Source organism: Schistocerca americana, chromosome 3, assembly GCF_021461395.2.
Source record: "Schistocerca americana isolate TAMUIC-IGC-003095 chromosome 3, iqSchAmer2.1, whole genome shotgun sequence".
In the NCBI taxonomy this organism is placed as follows: domain Eukaryota; kingdom Metazoa; phylum Arthropoda; class Insecta; order Orthoptera; family Acrididae; genus Schistocerca; species Schistocerca americana.
Window position 1 is genome coordinate 607,117,436 of NC_060121.1, and position 16,161 is coordinate 607,133,596.

At 42.5% G+C, this 16,161-nt stretch overlaps 1 protein-coding gene across 1 annotated transcript in view; it reads right to left on the minus strand.

The window, feature by feature from the left end:
- Positions 1-16,161, minus strand: part of LOC124605123 (ER degradation-enhancing alpha-mannosidase-like protein 2) — a 123,021-nt gene that overhangs the window by 35,963 nt on the left and 70,897 nt on the right. Inside the window, exon 6 of the mRNA XM_047136599.1 lies at positions 10,083-10,174. Within this exon, the coding sequence (XP_046992555.1) occupies positions 10,083-10,174 (92 nt within the window). The remainder of the gene's footprint in view (positions 1-10,082; positions 10,175-16,161) is intronic.

The following is a 16,161-nucleotide window of genomic DNA, read 5'->3' on the forward strand; positions in this document are numbered from 1 at the left end:
TCATGAAGGATGGATCTCATTTCAGGGCAGGATTTGAGGAAGTCGTATCCCTGCTGGAGAGCCACATTCAGAATCTGATCCAGTCCCGGAAAGTATCCTGTCACAAGTGGGGCACTTTTGTGGTTCTTCTGTGGGAGGTTCTGGATATGAGAGGATGAGGAAGTGGCTCTGGTTATTTGCTTCTGTACCAGGTCGGGAGGGTAGTTGCGGGATGCGAAAGCTGTTGTCAGGTTGTTGGTGTAATGCTTCAGGGATTCCGGACTGGAGCAGATTCGTTTGCCACGAAGGCCTAGGCTGTAGGGAAGGGACCGTTTGATGTGGAATGGGTGGCAGCTGTCGTAATGGAGGTACTGTTGCTTGTTGGTGGGTTTGATGTGGACGGACGTGTGAAGCTGGCCATTGGACAGGTGGAGGTCAACATCAAGGAAAGTGGCATGGGATTTGGAGTAGGACCAGGTGAATCTGATGGAACCAAAGGAGTTGAGGTTGGAGAGGAAATTCTGGAGTTCTTCTTCACTGTGAGTCCAGATCATGAAGATGTCATCAATAAATCTGTACCAAACTTTGGGTTGGCAGGCCTGGGTAACCAAGAAGGCTTCCTCTAAGCGAACCATGAATAGGTTGGCGTATGAAGGGGCCATCCTGGTACCCATGGCTGTTCCCTTTAATTGTTGGTATGTCTGGTCTTCAAAAGTGAAGAAGTTGTGGGTCAGGATGAAGCTGGCTAAGGTAATGAGGAAAGAGGTTTTAGGTAGGGTTGCAGGTGATCGGCGTGAAAGGAAGTGCCCCATCGCAGCGAGGCCCTGGACAAGCGGGATATTTGTGTATAAGGAAGTGGCATCAATGGTTACAAGGATGGTTTCTGGGGGTAACGGATTGGGTAAGGATTCCAGGCGTTCGAGAAAGTGGTTGGTGTCTTTCATGAAGGATGGGAGACTGCATGTAATGGGTTGAAGGTGTTGATCTACATAGGCAGAGATACGTTCTGTGGGGGCTTGGTAACCAGCTACAATGGGGCGGCCGGGATGATTGGGTTTGTGAATTTTAGGAAGAAGGTAGAAGGTAGGGGTGCGGGGTGTCGGTGGGGTCAGGAGGTTGATGGAGTCAGGTGAAAGGTTTTGTAGGGGGCCTAAGGTTCTGAGGATTCCTTGAAGCTCCGCCTGGACATCAGGAATGGGATTACCTTGGCAAACTTTGTATGTGGTGTTGTCTGAAAGCTGACGCAGTCCCTCAGCCACATACTCTCGACGATCAAGTACCACGGTCATAGAACCCTTGTCCGCCGGAAGAATGACGATGGACCAGTCAGCCTTCAGATCACGGATAGCCTGGGCTTCAGCAGTGGTGATGTTGGGAGTAGGATTAAGGTTTTTTAAGAAGGATTGAGAGGCAAGGCTGGAAGTCAGAAATTCCTGGACGGTTTGGAGAGGGTGATAAAAATATCTTTCTTTTTCATTTCAACCTCATGTTAAACTTTCCACCTTCTAATACCATGTCACCCTCACAACACCCCCACAACGACCCCATTAAGTTTTATTTACATTCCCTCCACAAACATGCCTTCGCCCTAGTCAGATTATGCTCGCATATTTTATTTTCTCAGGCTTGTCTGACATTTGGCATAACCCCCCAAGGCCTCACACTTAAAGTTCCCATCTCTGGCTGCAACCCTTCTTTCCATCAGTCCCTAAACCAGTTGCAAACTGAACAATCCTTTGCTCTCACCCACCTAATCCTTCGCCTACACATCAACTCAGCCAATGAACACACCCGTCAACTCCTATCCTTAATAAAAGTCCTCAATCTTTCCTCTCCCACATCCACACCGGCTATTCAGAGCACCCTCCTACAGGCCAACCGCAAATTAGAACAGCATGCCACCCTTCACCTCAAAAAACTATCCAATCTCCTGGTTTCCCACCTCCGGAAAGGCAACTCACTCACCCTTCACAACCTTTCCAGCAAACCTCAACCACCTCTCATTGCACACAAACCCAGTCTCTCCCATCTACTCAATCTCCCACTTCCAGCTCCACTCCCTCCAAAACCTCAAAATTCCAATCAACACAATCTGGTACCACAACACCCTAATTCAGTAGTTAACCTTTCCTCCAAACCTCTCTCCCAATCCGAAACCTCTGTCCTATCCAAAGGCCTCACCTTCAGCCCCACTCCCAGATTCAACCAAACAGCCCTCGTCAAAGATTTACTGTCCTATACTCGTACTCTCTGCTGGAAGTATCACTTTGCCACGAAGACAAATGATCCTAATCCTACCCCTAATGATCCAACTCCCCAAGACACTATCCAAATTGAACCCTGCCTGGAACAGTTCCGTCCTCCGTCACAGCGGGACCCACCTCCTCTTCCTCAAAATCACCCTCTCCAAACCTTCCAGGAATTTCTGACTTCCAGCCTTGCCTCTCAATCCTTCTTAAAAAACCTTAATCCTACTCCCAACATCACCACTGCTGAAGCTCAGGCTATCCGTGATCTGAAGGCTGACCGGTCCATCGTCATTCTTCCGGCGGACAAGGGTTCCACGACCGTGGTACTTGATCGTCGGGAGTATGTGGCTGAGGGACTGCGTCAGCTTTCAGACAACACCACATACAAAGTTTGCCAAGGTAATCCCATTCCTGATGTCCAGGCGGAGCTTCAAGGAATCCTCAGAACTTTAGGACCCCTACAAAACCTTTCACCAGACTCCATCAACCTCCTGACCCCACCGACACCCTGCACCCCTACTTTCTACCTTCTTCCTAAAATTCACAAACCCAATCATCCCGGCCGCCCCATTGTAGCTGGTTACCAAGCCCCCACAGAACGTATCTCTGCCTACGTAGTTCAACACCTTCAACCCATTACATGCAGTCTCCCATCCTTCATGAAAGACACCAACCACTTTCTCGAACGCCTGGAATCCTTACCCAATCCGTTACCCCCAGAAACCATCCTTGTAACCATTGATGCCACTTCCTTATACACAAATATCCCGCACGTCCAGGGCCTCGCTGCGATGGAGCACTTCCTTTCATGCCGATCACCTGCAACCCTACCTAAAACCTCTTTCCTCATTACCTTAGCCAGCTTCATCCTGACCCACAACTTCTTCACTTTTGAAGACCAGACATACCAACAATTAAAGGGAACAGCCATGGGTACCAGGATGGCCCCTTCATACGCCAACCCATTCATGGGTCGCTTAGAGGAAGCCTTCTTGGTTACCCAGGCCTGCCAACCCAAAGTTTGGTACAGATTTATTGATGACATCTTCATGATCTGGACTCAAAGTGAAGAAGAACTCCAGAATTTCCTCTCCAACCTCAACTCCTTTGGTTCCATCAGATTCACCTGGTCCTACTCCAAATCCCATGCCACTTTCCTATAGCCTAGGTCTTTGTGGCAAACGAATCTGCTCCAGTCCGGAAACCCTGAAGCATTACACCAACAACCTGACAACAGCTTTCGCATCCCGCAACTACCCTCCCGACCTGGTACAGAAGCAAATAACCAGAGCCACTTCCTCATCCTCTCATATCCAGAACCTCCCACAGAAGAACCACAAAAGTGCCCCACTTGTGACAGGATACTTTCCAGGACTGGATCAGATTCTGAATGTGGCTCTCCAGCAGGGATACGACTTCCTCAAATCCTGCCCTGAAATGAGATCCATCCTTCATGAAATCCTCCCCACTCCACCAAGAGTGTCTTTCCGCCATCCACCTAACCTTCCTAACCTCTTAGTTCATCCCTATGAAATCCCCAAACCACCTTCCCTACCCTCTGGCTCCTACCCTTGTAACCGCCCCCGGTGTAAAACCTGTCCCATGCACCCTCCCACCACCACCTACTCCAGTCCTGTAACCCGGAAGGTGTACACGATCAAAGGCAGAGCCACGTGTGAAAGCACCCACGTGATCTACCAACTGACCTGCCTACACTGTGATGCATTCTATGTGGGAATGACCAGCAACAAACTGTCCATTCGCATGAATGGACACAGGCAGACAGTGTTTGTTGGTAATGAGGATCACCCTGTGGCTAAACATGCCTTAGTGCACGGCCAGCACATCTTGGCGCAGTGTTACACCGTCCGGGTTATCTGGATACTTCCCACTAACACCAACCTATCCGAACTCCAGAGATGGGAACTTGCTCTTCAATATATCCTCTCTTCCCTTTATCCACCAGGCCTCAATCTCCGCTAATTTCAAGTTGCCGCCACTCATACCTCACCTGTCATTCAACAACATCTTTGCCTCTGCACTTCTGCCTCGACTGACATCTCTGCCCAAACTCTTTGTCTTTAAATATGTCTGCTTGTGTCTGTATATGTGTGGATGGATATGTGTGTGTGTGCGAGTGTATACCCGTCCTTTCTTCCCCCCAAGGTAAGTCTTTCCGCTCCCGGGATTGGAATGACTCCTTACCCTCTCCCTTAAAACCCACATCCTTTCGTCTTTCCCCTCCTTCCCTCTTTCCTGATGAGGCAACAGTTTGTTGCGAAAGCTGGAATTTTGTGTGTATGTTTGTGTTCGTTTGTGTGTCTGTCGACCTGCCAGCATTTTCATTTTATTGCATAGTTTATTACGCTTTCAAACTTATACTGATTTTTTGATCACCGGGTACTCTGCTCACTTAGCAAATTGTCAAAAACATCCTTAAAAGACAGGATCAAAGGCATCATTTAACAAAATTATTCTCTGAAAAACATGCTAAGGAAAGTCTACAATTTGTTTCAGACATCTGAACATTCTCACAGACTACCCACCAATAATAAATTATACACTGAGTACTTGATTTTCCTGAGCATTTGATTCCGTAGAAATTATTCACTTCATGGTTATGATTTTTGCAGAATACAGTAACAAGAATATGGTAAATATTATTACATTTTGGCACAGACATTCTCTAAATTGCAGATCAACAAATAACACAAATGTTAAAAAAAATCATGTTAACCATTTTCAGATTGTAATTACTATGCACTCACATGATTATACGGGTACAGGGATTATACAGGGTGTTTCTGGAAAATAAGTTGAATAACCAGCAAAGAATAATTACTGAAAGTAAAAGTACAATGTTTAGTATTCTTCAAAATAGCATCCTGGGATGACAATACACTTTTTCCAGCAATTTTGCCAGTTCTGATAGGCTTCCTGGAACATGTTGGAGGGAACCTCCTTCAGACAGCTCATCATGGTGACTTTCAAGGCATCTACCATCCCAAAAAGATGACCCCTTAAGCTTCTCTTCATCTGAGGAAATAAAAAGAAGTATGCTGGTGCCAGATCAGGACTGCATGGTGGCTGGGGCAGTGTTGCCACACCTTGCCTGGCCAGGAACGCAGTAACAATCAAAGTGGTATAAGACAGCATATCACTGTGATGGAGTTACCAGTTTCCACTGACTTCCTTCCTGATGTAAAGCACCAAGTTTTGGAGTCTTTCAAGGACTTTCAAGTACAACTGGCTGTGATAAGTTCGTCCCTGTGACACAAACCCTGAGTGGACAATGCCTTTGGAACAAAAAACAATAATGAACATTGACTTCACCTGGAATTTCGTCATCCTTGCCCTTTCTGGCTTCAGGAAAGCCTTTGTGTGCCACTCTGCACTCTGTATTTTTGATTTAGGGTCATATTCAAAAACCCATGTTTTATCCCGTTATCACATTATCCAAAAAATTTAGGTAACTTTCCCAACACTCCAAAAGATCACACACATATGTTAAATGACCAGTCTATTGTTCATCTGCGAGGACCTTTGGAACTATCTTCACACAGATATTCAGGTGGCCAATTGTTCAGTAAGAATTTCATGAACTACAGTTTTCAGTACGTTATACTGTTTTGCTACAATTTGCACACTGAAGCATCAGCCTGAGTCCAAAAATTCCTTCACTTTCCATATACTCTTGTCAACATGAGATGTGGACGGGCATCCACACCATTTTTCTATGCCTACATCTGTATCTAAATCAATACTCTGCAATTCATCCAATGGGCGCCTGGTAGAGTGTACCTTTTACCGCTACTAGTCATCTCCTTTCCTGTTCCACTTGCAAATAGAATAAAGGAAAAACGATGGTCTACATGCCTCTGTGTAAGCCCTAGTTTCTTGTATATGTTCTTTTCATGGTCCTCATGTGCAATGTAATTTGCAGGCAACAAAATTGTTCTACAGTTAGAGTCAAATGACGATTCTCTAAATTTTCTCAATAGTGTTCCTCGAAAAAAATGTAGCCTTCCCTCCAGGGATTCCCATTTAAATTCCCAAAGCATCTCTGGAACACTTGTGCGTTATTCAAGCCTACCATTAATAAATATAGCAGCCCACCTCTGAATTACTTCAATGTCTTCCTTTAACCCTGTTCTTGAGTACTCAAAACAGGTCATACTAGGATCCTCTATGCAATCTCTTTTACAGATGACCCACACTTTCCTAGAATTCTCCCAATAAACTGAAGTCGACCATTTGCCTTTCCTACCACAATCCTCAAATGCTTGTTCCATTTCACAGCACTTTGCAACATTCCGCCCAGACATTTAATCGATATGACTGTGTCAAGAAGGAAACTACTAATGCTGTATCCAAACATTACGGGTTTGTCTTTCTTACTCATTCACATTAACTTACATTTTTCTACATTGAAAGCTAGCTGCCATTCACCACACAAACTAGAAATTTTGTCCAAGTAATCTTGTAGCCACTTCCATAAACTCGTACCACCTCTAACAGTATGCAATGGGGTACTGTGTCAAATGCTTTCCTGAAGTCTAGAAATATGAAATCTGCCTGTTGTACTTCACCTATAGTTTGCAGTATATCATGTGAGAAAAGGGCAAGTCGAGTTTCACATGAGCAATGCTTTCTAAAACCTTGCTACTTCATGGACATAAGCTTCTCGGCCTGAAGAAAATTTTTTATATTCGAACTGAGAATATGACCAAGGATTCTGCAACAAATCAATGTTAGGAATGTTTGTCTGTAATTTTGTGGGTCCATTCTTTTGCCTTTCTCACACACAGGAGTCATCTGCACATTTTTTCAGTCGCTTCAGACTCTCAGCTGGGTGAGAGAATCATGATAATTACAAGCTAAGTAAGAGGCCAATGTCAAAGAGTATTCTTTGAAAAACCGAACTGGGATTCCATCCGGATCTGGTGACCTACTTGTTTTTAACTCTTTCCATTGTTTCTGTATGGCAGGAATGCTTATTACTATGTCATCCATTTAGGAGTCTGTCCAATGGTCAAATGACGGTATGTTTGTACAATTCTCCTGTGTGAACGATTTTTTCAATGTTAAATTTAAAGCTTCAGCTTTTGTTTTGGTATCTTCAACTGTCACACCAGACTGGTCAACAAGTGACTAGTTGGAAGCCTTCGAGCCCCTTGGTGATTTTACATAGGGCCAGAATTTTCTTGGTTTCCCTGCCAGGTCTTTTGCTAAAGGATGATGGATGGTAATAGTTGTATGCTTTGCGCATAGATCTTTTCACAGAGGCATGAAACTCTATTAACTTTATCTTGTCATAATTTGCGCATTCTCTTTTGAGCTGAGAGTAAACAGCCTCTGCTTCCTCAGCATTTTCCAAATCTCATTAAACCATGGTGGGTCTGTCTAAGCGAAATGCTAATAACTGCTTAACTGCTCTTTCTAGCAGAAACATTCTCCTAGGATTCTCAATTTATTTATCAACTTTCACAAGCATAGTTGCTACAGCGACATCATGATTTCTATTCCTCGTTTCTATATCGATGTTGTCAATACACTCTGCCCCATTTGTAGCTACAAGGTCTACGATACTTCCACTGCATGTGGACTGCTGAACTAGCTGCTGAAGACAGTTTTCAGAAAACTGTGTTCAAAACTAAGTTGCATGACTGTCTTTCTGTACCCCTGCAATGAATCCATAGACATCCCAGTCAATACTCGGTAGGTTAAAGTTGCCTTCAGTAGTATTGCATGATCCAGGTATTTATGCGCTACTGACCATAGACTTTCTTTGAATTACTCTACAACTGTCACAATTGAAATGGGTGGCCGCTAAAAACATCCAACAATTAACTTGTTTTCACCTACATCTGTTTTACGTGACCAGATAACTTCACTGTCACACTCAACTTTGATCCCAATAGAGAGAATATTTTTGTCAAATGGAATGAACATTATCCCTCATATGGCCTCTAACCTGTCTTCCCGATATACGTTCCACAACTTGCTAAATATCTCAGAACTTTCCACTTCCGTTCAGCCTCTCGGTACTGAGAATAATTTGAGAGTGAGAACTTTCCTGGAGGGCAGTAAACTCAGGAACTTCGTTACGAATACTTCAACAATTTACTAATGAAATTTTGACAGTCAATGTGTCTTTATCCTGAACATGGTCTGACTTTCCTTGTTGTGCATCAACTGACGAGTCTTCATCAGAGTGCTTCAAACTACTGCCTAGCCTAAAAAAAAAAACCACTACATGCACTTTAGAAGTACTCTGCTACCCAAGCAGCTGCTTCCTATGTGTAGTACACCCCTGTCCTAACAAGGGGAGTTCTACAAATTCCTAACCGATAATGCAGGTCTAGAAATTTGCATCGAGTCCATCACAGACTCGACAAATCCCCTGCTTGAGACTCCCCAATTTGGCTGCAAACAAAAGGACCCTGAACAACTCTGGGAGCAATGCTGCAAATTTTGAGCTCTCCTTGCACTCCACATGAGGCCAGCAGCATTGACCACTTTTCCACCTGTATGAACTGAGTATGGCCTCAGAATCAATGCCACAGGTGTTGTTGGTGCCGGCATGAGCCAAAACTTGCAGACAACTGCACCCTGTGCACTTGAGAGCCACAGGCAAGGCTGCCTCAACATCTCGAATGAGGCCTCCCAGCAGACACAGTGAATGCACATTGGCTTTCTTTCCAGCCCTGAATGCTATCTGACTAAGGGGCTTGACAACACATCTAACATTGGAGCTCCTGATAACTAGTAAACCCTTCCTCCTTACGCCCGCTCAGGCCCTGATGAACAATTAGCCACCTATCCACTCATAGGATGAACGCATGAGGCCAGACAAACAGACTCCATATTGGCTCTCCGCCTTGAGTGACGTAAATGCATTATCCCCTGCCACTCACTCTGCTGTGAAGGCAGATCCACCGCGTTGGGTACGCTAGGAGGTGCCTCAGTAGCAGAGCCTGTGGCAAAACAAGTGACACCTGAGGTGTCCCATGCGACACGCCCGTTTCTCCGCCCACCATTACATGCTGAGGCAGCAGCCTGAAGGTGACTGACATTAGCCAAATGCGTATTCAACTGTTCACAAACTGTGGCCAGTTCCTTCTGCGTCCACTCACAGCATGCACACATCCTACCTATCCTAACAAGACAAACTGAAAATGTAAACTATAAAAGCAGACAAAATCCTAGATATGCAACTTGCTACCCTCCTGGTAAGTCACCAATGGACATTGATGCCTCAATGAGTTATGTACTGGCTGTTTAGAAGAAATGAAAACTGTATTACAAACTGCTCGAATTTACACTTACAAAATGTGAGTTTACATGTCCTAAATGGAAACATGCATGAAATTTCAGACATAAACTATGAGGAAAAGATAATCACTTAACTTGATGACCTGTAGATGTGTATACACTGAGAGCCTGAGCCCGACTGTTGTTCGTCATCGGCATCCTCTCTACCCTCCTGTAACATCTTGTGCCATCAGTAAGTCATGTTTTGGGACATCACACCATCCCCAAATGCTTGTTTAAGCATTGTGACGGTCTTTGAGCCTGTTTTTCCTAACTTAACACAAAATTTAATGGCATGTTGCTGTTCAGTGAACTGTGGCATTTTGATCTCCCAATGTGTCACTTGAACACAGGTACACACTACAAGGAATCCACACTGGACAATGGCCAGCAGGTACCTGGCAAGAAATGTGTTGCCTGCCCAAGAGCCTCCACCAGTCACAACACAGTAATCTTCTGGGTTGGCAGGAAACAATCATTCAACTTACTTTCTGGACACACCCAGTACATTATTAGAATTTAAAAAGGCTATACAAATACCTGGGGGATATTGTAAAATTCTGGTGTAAATCCATACTGCTTCCACACCTGGTGATAATTATGTAAGGACTTCATTCCTTTACTAACTTCACCTGGAAAGTACAATAATAGTATAACACCTGAAAAACAACATACAATGAACTTAATGTTGAAAGAACCAGCTTACTTCTTTATGCAATTATCCGGATTGGTTCAGTGACTGGTTTATTATCTTCTTATATGCTAATTGAAGCAAGTCATAGATTGAATTTTTTAATGTTATTGAGAAGGCTTTTTATACACAAAGTGAAAGTGTACTCAACTCACTGTGATACCTTAAAAGGCTCTGGTGTTACTACCAGCATATGGAAAAAATGAGGATATGATGATAGAAAAGACTGACAATGTCAAACATAACAAATTCAGTTAGGAAGAGCAGACTAGCAGATTATAAAACTACTGAATTACCAAAACAAATTATTATTTAGAATTCATATGTTGTTTGACACAGGAGACCTAAAGCAAACTGGCTTATTCCCATTCCACAAAGCCACATGATATCACATTTGAGGGACCTTCATATGCCAAACTAAAGTTTTTCAAATATAAAAATGTATGTTATGAATTCAAGAATTTCCTGCAGCAACCTGTTACAAGAATTGGTATACTAACTACTATGGTTGTTTCTTAATGACATTTAATGTATTATTCCCTGCCATGGTCAGGGTGGAGACAAGTGATGTATGAAAATGTTAAACTTCAAAGATATTTCATATAAAAACTTTTAATAGTCCAAATCAGAATATTTTAACAATCGTCAATCACTAGTTTTAGCTGAACAATGTTACAGAAATTGGTCATAAAGGGCAAAATAGTGTAAAGCACACTGGCTAATTTAACAACCCAGTTAATATAATAAAAGCAGTTTCTAGATCGCAAGATTGGGCGAAACACATCATTTTCAACACAGCACTTGATTGTGTGCTAAAGTGATCACAGGACAGGAAAAGTTTTGCAACTGACGAAACATTATGTAAGTAATACCAAAAATACTTATATGAACCAGGTATTAAGAAACTCGACATAATGCGTCATTATACCAGTGTAAGTTTATGAAGACAGCAATGAGACACTGCACCCATTTCGACAGTACCGAGACCCTGTAAGCATTCCATTAACTGTTGTATATTTGCCTTCATTTACTTCCTGTTAAATTTGCCAGTGAGTTTTACATTTTTTCTCCCCCTTCACATGCAATTTTCTGAAACATTTCAAATCTGAAGCTGGCTGACTGCTAAGCCAAACTCTGATCACTGATTGTTAAAATATTGTGAACTGGACTATTAAAGGATTTTACATAAAAAATACTTAACATTTAAAATTTGTTGCAAATAACATTATTTTTTCCAAAATACAATTTACTTCACAAATTCAATACTAGAAACAATAAAGTTATGTATAAAGACTTAAAAGCATTTAATTGGATAAAGAAGAAAAGAAAAAAGGTCAAATACTAATGAACAAATGTTGTCAGTACATTGACAGCAGCCAACAAAACTTAAGTTACTAATGGAAAACAATTATGTAAATTGAAGGAGGAGGAGGGGGGAAAGGAAAGGAAAGGAGCAGACTGTTGGTAGCAGCTGCATTAAGACTTTGAGCAGGTGCAGCAGCAACAATGAGCAAAAATGTATGCTGGACCAGGATTTGAATCCGGGATCTCCTGCTTACAAGGCAGTTGTGTTAACCACTGCACCACCTGGACACATTCTCTACTGCAACTGCGTGGACTATCTCAGCATGCCACTCAGCCAACCCACATTCCCACCAAGAGCCACCTATCTGCAGTCACTATCCATGTCTTCCATGCTCGCTAATTAGCTCGGATGTAATTGCGCATCCACACTGAATGAGATGGATTCATTGCTCATCGAGGCGAATCAATTATATGAATGGGTGATGTCTGTTCTTTCAGGCATGTCTGAAAGAACACACACCATGCAGTCACATAATGAAGAACAGTTTTAGAACAACCTGAAGGGATTATTGGTGACTAATTCCTTCTAATCTGCCACAGAGTTATTTAATAATATTACAAGATGTAAATTCTATGTAATATTCAGTTTTTGCACATCTCAAAAACAGCAACAAGTTGAATTTGTAATTTTGTTTTCTTTGATAATGCCTGACTATAAAAGCTTGGGAACTGTTTTATATGCAGTAGTATACATTGTACTTCACCATTGTATTATTCTGAAAACGAATTTCTAGTTTTCCCCCCCTTCTTCTTCGTGTTGTCCATATCTTTGCAAGCAACTTCACTATCAATACGTTAATACCTGTATGTTAAATAAGCACAAAATCTAAGCATATTAATTCTTATGTAAAATATGTTTTGTATACTGTATTTTCCTGACTTTTTTACTTACATGAGGATCTGCATATTATGTATCTATGGAACAAACAACATAAATAATTTAAAATACATTGCCAATGTTTGTATTGAGGGACTATTCATCTTTTTCCAAACATCTCATTCAATTAACAAATGGAAGGAGTAAATGTGGCTACTCATTGAATATTTGAGCCACTGAATCATCTAGTTAGTTACTTGTTCGATGTGTCAGATTCATGATACATGTTATAATGTGGAACATTTCAGAGGAACAAATTGTAGAGCTGAGACTTTTCTCAGCCTACAACAAGGTATGTAGAAGCAATGGCTTTAGCCCTGTCCAGCCAGCTGACAAAGAGTGTGTGTCTAAATAAAACTTAATTTACATTTCTGATCAAGATTCAGACTGCTCCTAAAATTACGAATTTAATGATGTACATCATGGGTTGCTAAGATTATTAATTCAAAAGTCAATGAAATTAACTGGTACATCAATAAAATAAAATCAATTTTCCGCAGCAATCAGAAAGCACAGTGGGCTTGCCTAAACAGAAATACTGTGTTGTTGGGGGGGTGAAGTAATTTTCTAGACCACAGAGTAATTATTAATAATAATTTGCAGGATGAGAAAACTCTGTAGAGGTTTCTGAACCATTACTTTGAATTTCGAGCCACAGTTACCTCGAGGTGCAAGGATACCAGACCTAGCCACCTACAGACATGGCAACAGTGACAGAATTAGATAATTAGGTTTGTGTAATAGCAGATTTCGCAAAGCAGCTCTGTTTGAAAGTGTGTTCCCACTGGTTTTCTGTTAGTCACTCCTGGCTGAACACTAGTAGTGACTAGGATCATTCCTTTCTCCCTTCACACAGTACTGTACACTGTTACTGTGATTTAATAACCTAGTTTAATGAGATAGAGATTTTTAGCTATTGCTACTAGCAACCAAAAGACAGTCATGAAAAGCAACTGAGAAGCCAGGCAGGCAGCCACCTGACAGAGAGGGAGAATGAGCACTCAGCTGGGCCAACAAACCTTCACCTCCCACTGTTTTCGAGGAAGCAACTCCTGTGTCATGACTGGTTCTATTACCTGCATGGAAGAGGTACAGCCTGCCTTCCCTGACTCTCAACAGCCATGGGTGCATCCAGGGCTGACCACATGGCTGTGACCAGCAAACTGAACGACAACAATGTGCTGGCCCATGATGCCACCAACTTTGTGCCACCACCCATGATGCTGCCACCTCTGACATCACAGGCTATGGCTCACTGCATGTTATCAATGGCGAATGTGGCGCAAGACCCTTTACTCGGCCAAATGCAGATGTAATCAACAACAAGAATAGTACCATTCTGTAAGCAGCTGTTGCCAGGGGCAATATACATGCTATATCAGGTTAGCAGATGATGAGTACCGACACAAAGTATGAATCTAGAAGCTAATTAACTGTGCTAAATGCAGAGTCAAGGGAGCAATTGTAAAGTTATGTGCTGAATATAAAGGGGAATTACAGATGCGAAACATGAATTTAGAGACTAAATTTCAAGCACAAATTTAAAATTGCCAGATTGTTCTAACTGAAAAGTTAGAAGCTGACAGTGAAAGAGTGAGAACTGAGGTAAATTCGAGGTTGGAACAGCATTCAAAATTCTTAGAAACAGTTAGTAACTCATTTGCGGAGGTCATCCAGGTTCACTGTGTCAAAGTATTGATGCAATCAGAAGCTCAGGTCCTAAGACTGAGGATAAAGAGCTAGCTGCCTCACAATGCACTAACAGAGTCAAGGAGACTATCAGAAGTCAACTCATAATAGAGCGCTACCGACAGCAAGTTCATGGGGGTAGATGAACAATTTATTTCCACACATCTACATCTACATGATTACTCTGCAATTCACATTTAAGTGCTTGGCAGAGGGTTCATCGAACCACAATCATACTACCTCTCTACCATTCTACTCCCGAACAGCGCGCGGGAAAAACGAACACCTAAACCTTTCTGTTAGAGCTCTGATTTCTCTTATTTTATTTTGATGATCATTCCTAGCTATGTAGGTTGGGCTCAACAAAATATTTTCACATTTGGAAGAGAAAGCTGGTGACTGAAATTTCATAAATAGATCTCGCCGCGACGAAAAACGTCTTTGCTTTAATGACTTCAATCCCAACTCGCGTATCATATCTGCCACACTCTCTCCCCTATTATGTGATAATATAAAACGAGCTGCCGTTTCTGCACCCTTTCGATGTCCTCCGTCAATTCCACCTGGTAAGGATCCCACACCGTGCAGCAATATTCTAACAGAGGACTAACAAGTGTGGTGTAAGCTGTCTCTTTAGTTGACTTGTTGCATCTTCTAAGTGTCCTGCCAATGTAACGCAACCTTTGGCTCGCCTTCCCCACAATATTATCTATATGGTCTTTCCATAATTTTAACACCCAGGTACTTAGTTGAATCGACAGCCTTGAGAATTGTACTATTTATCGAGTAATCGAATTCCAACAGATTTCTTTTGGAACTCATGTGGATCACCTCACAATTTTCGTTATTTAGCGTCAACTGCCACCTGCCACACCATACAGCAATCTTTTCTAAATCACTTTGTAACTGATACTGGTCTTCGGATGACCTTACTAGACAGTAAATTACAGCATCATCTGCGAACAACCTAAGAGAACTGCTCAGATTGTCACCCAGGTCATTTATATAGATCAGGAACAGCAGAGGTCCCAGGACACTTCCCTGGTGAACACCTGATAGCACTTCAATTTTACTCGATGATTTGCCATCTATTACTACGAACTGCGACCTTCCTGACAGGAAATCACGAATCCAGTCGCACAACTGAGACGATACCCCATAGGCCCGCAGCTTGATTAGAAGTCGCTTGTGAGGAACGGTGTCAAAAGCTTTCCGGAAACCTAGAAATACGGAATCAACTTGAGATCCTCTGTCGATAGCGGTCATTACTTCGTGCGAATAAAGAGCTAGCTGCATTGCACAAGAACGATGTTTTCTGAAACCATGCTGATTACGTATCAATAGATCGTTCATAATGTTTGAATACAATATATGCTCCAAAACCCTACTGCAAACCGATGTCAATGATATAGGTCTGCAGTTCGATGGATTACTCCTACTACCCTTCTTAAACACTGGTGTGACCTGCGCAATTTTCCAATCTGTAGGTACAGATCTATCGGTGAGCGAGCGGTTGTATATGATTGCTAAGTAGGGAGCTATTGTATCAGCGTAATCTGAAAGAAACCTAATCGGTATACAATCTGGACCTGAAGACTTGCCCGTATCAAGCGATTTGAGTTGCTTGGCAACCCCTAAGGTATGTACTTTTAAGAAACTCATGCTAGCAGCTGTTCGTGTTTCAAATTCTGGAATATTCCATTCGTCTTCCGTGGTGAAGGAATTTCGGAAAACTGTGTTCAATAACTCCGCTTTAGCGGCACAGTCGTCGGTAACAGTACCATCGGCACTGCGCAGCAAAGGTATTGACTGCATCTTGCCGCTTGTGTACTTTACATACGACCAGAATTTCTTCGGATTTTCTACCAAATTTCGAGACAATGTTTCGTTGTGGAACCTATTAAAGGCATCTCGCATAGAAGTCCGTGCCAAATTTTGCGCGTCTGTAAATTTTAGCCAATCTTCGGGATTTCGCGTTCTTCTGAACTTCGCATGCT